A 1824-nucleotide genomic window follows, 5' to 3' on the forward strand; every position below is an offset into this window, starting at 1 on the left:
CCCCTGCTCGCCTCACTCCCTGCCCTGTCTCCCACCACACCCCTGCTCACCTCACTCCCTGCTCTGTAAATGGTGTTGGCCCACAAATGCAGATGAAGACTTTGGATTCATCTAAATTTCTTTTCAAAAATTCAGAAAGAAGAGCTGGTGAAATGTGTCCCTGCTTGCCAGTCCATTCAGAAGTAGGTGCTGAGAGAACAAATTCAACATCAAATCTAGGGAAAAAAACAGTTTTTAAAGCCTATTATTATATTAACATGTTATTAACATGCTTCAAATCCAATAGAACACCCCTACAGAAGAATAATTTAATACTGTGTATAAAGATTGACACAAGTGTTAGAAAACCACTGGGATAGATTAGAAGATATAACAAAAACACTTAAGTCCGTATTTACTAAGAATTAGCTTTTGCTATAGATGAGGAAAGTAATTTGGCATTTTTCATTAGAGAGAGAACTCTAACAGATTTCAGAATATGCCATGTCTCTGTTAATAATCTGCTCACATAGACTGCAGTAAAGAGCCACTACCAGTGACACATGCATTGTAACCCTGCAGTGATTTCCAGCCCCTGTGATCAGTGTGACCACAAGGCCTGTCTGACTGCTCACTGCTGCTGCCTCCAAGGTCCTAACCTCCCAGCCCACCCGCTGTCCTCTCTGCACATGGCGCCCAGCCCACCTGCGCACGATCCAGAATCCAGGATTTACCCCTCGCCCCCTCTCTGCCTTGTGGTCCAGCTCCCATCTCTCTTGGCTATTCCTTTGGTCCCTCTCCAGCTCTCAGCATGAGCACCTTTTCCACAGAAAGCACAGGACTGGGTCCTCTGTTTTATGTGCTGTAGAATTTTTTCCCTTTTCCTCATAGCCCTTACTTCAGGTTGTGAACATGTGGTCACTGAGATTATTTTACTGTCAACCAGCCCCGACAGACCACAGATTCCATGAGAGCAGGGACCATGTCTGCTTTGGCTGTCACTGGGTCCCTTGTGGCCAAAACAATGATATACTCAATACTACAGAACGAACAGATAAAGTGGACAGAATTAAAATGAGAAAGAACAGCAACTATCGCACAGTGTGACCACAGACTGTCTCGTCCTGCAGGCTTGGTCAACCACTAAATAAACTGCTGGTGAAAGCCACAATAAATTCAGAACTCTGCAAAGCACTGCTCTGTCTGAGCAAACACAACTACTTCTGACCACAGTCAACAGTCTCAGACTCAATGCATTTCTACGTGACCCAGTAAGCCACTGAGATATTTTCTGAAGAAAAGCAGGAACTAGTTACACATCATCTATCAGGGGTCCTCAAACTTTTTAAACAGAGGGCCAGTTCACTGTCTCTCAGACCATTGGAGGGCCGGACTGCAGGCCCTGGGACGAGTCGGCTGCTAAGCAGGACAGGCAGTGGTGGCAAAAATACCCGGCAGGCCGGATAAATGTGGCCTGCGGGCTGTAGTTTGAGGACACCTGATCTAACTCTTAGTTTCTCTTAGAAAAGGGATGGGAACAAAAGCAAGATGTGGTTGGTGCACTGTCCTCACATCCATGTCCCTCACCAGCCCAGGCTCCCCAGCAGCAGGAAGCCACAGGGACCAGCAAGAGCACCTGGCCCAGGTGGCTCCACACAGACCCAGCTCCGAGGTCTCACCAGTCCATTCATGGAACCTGTTACAGTTGTAATAGTCTATGGTTCTACATTCAAAAAGCCTACAGAACTGGGTTTCCTTTCTTACCTTCAAGCATCCCATGGCACCTGCAGCAACACTCAGCTGCCCTGTAGAAGCAGCCTCCCCGGGGATAGTCACTGACCTATT

General features: G+C 47.1%; 1 protein-coding gene across 2 annotated transcripts in view; it reads right to left on the reverse strand.

Annotated features, from left to right (window-relative positions):
- LOC100955093 (cytochrome b5 reductase 4) overlaps positions 1-1824 on the reverse strand; it is an 85971-nt gene that overhangs the window by 2901 nt on the left and 81246 nt on the right. For both annotated transcript variants that reach the window (XM_023507786.1, XM_003801296.3), the window contains one exon: positions 51-215. In XM_023507786.1, coding sequence (XP_023363554.1) covers positions 51-215 — 165 coding nt within the window. The remainder of the gene's footprint in view (positions 1-50; positions 216-1824) is intronic.

The sequence above is a fragment of the Otolemur garnettii genome, unplaced genomic scaffold, assembly GCF_000181295.1.
Source record: "Otolemur garnettii isolate 467f Iridium unplaced genomic scaffold, OtoGar3 scaffold00205, whole genome shotgun sequence".
Taxonomy (NCBI): Eukaryota; Metazoa; Chordata; class Mammalia; order Primates; family Galagidae; genus Otolemur; species Otolemur garnettii.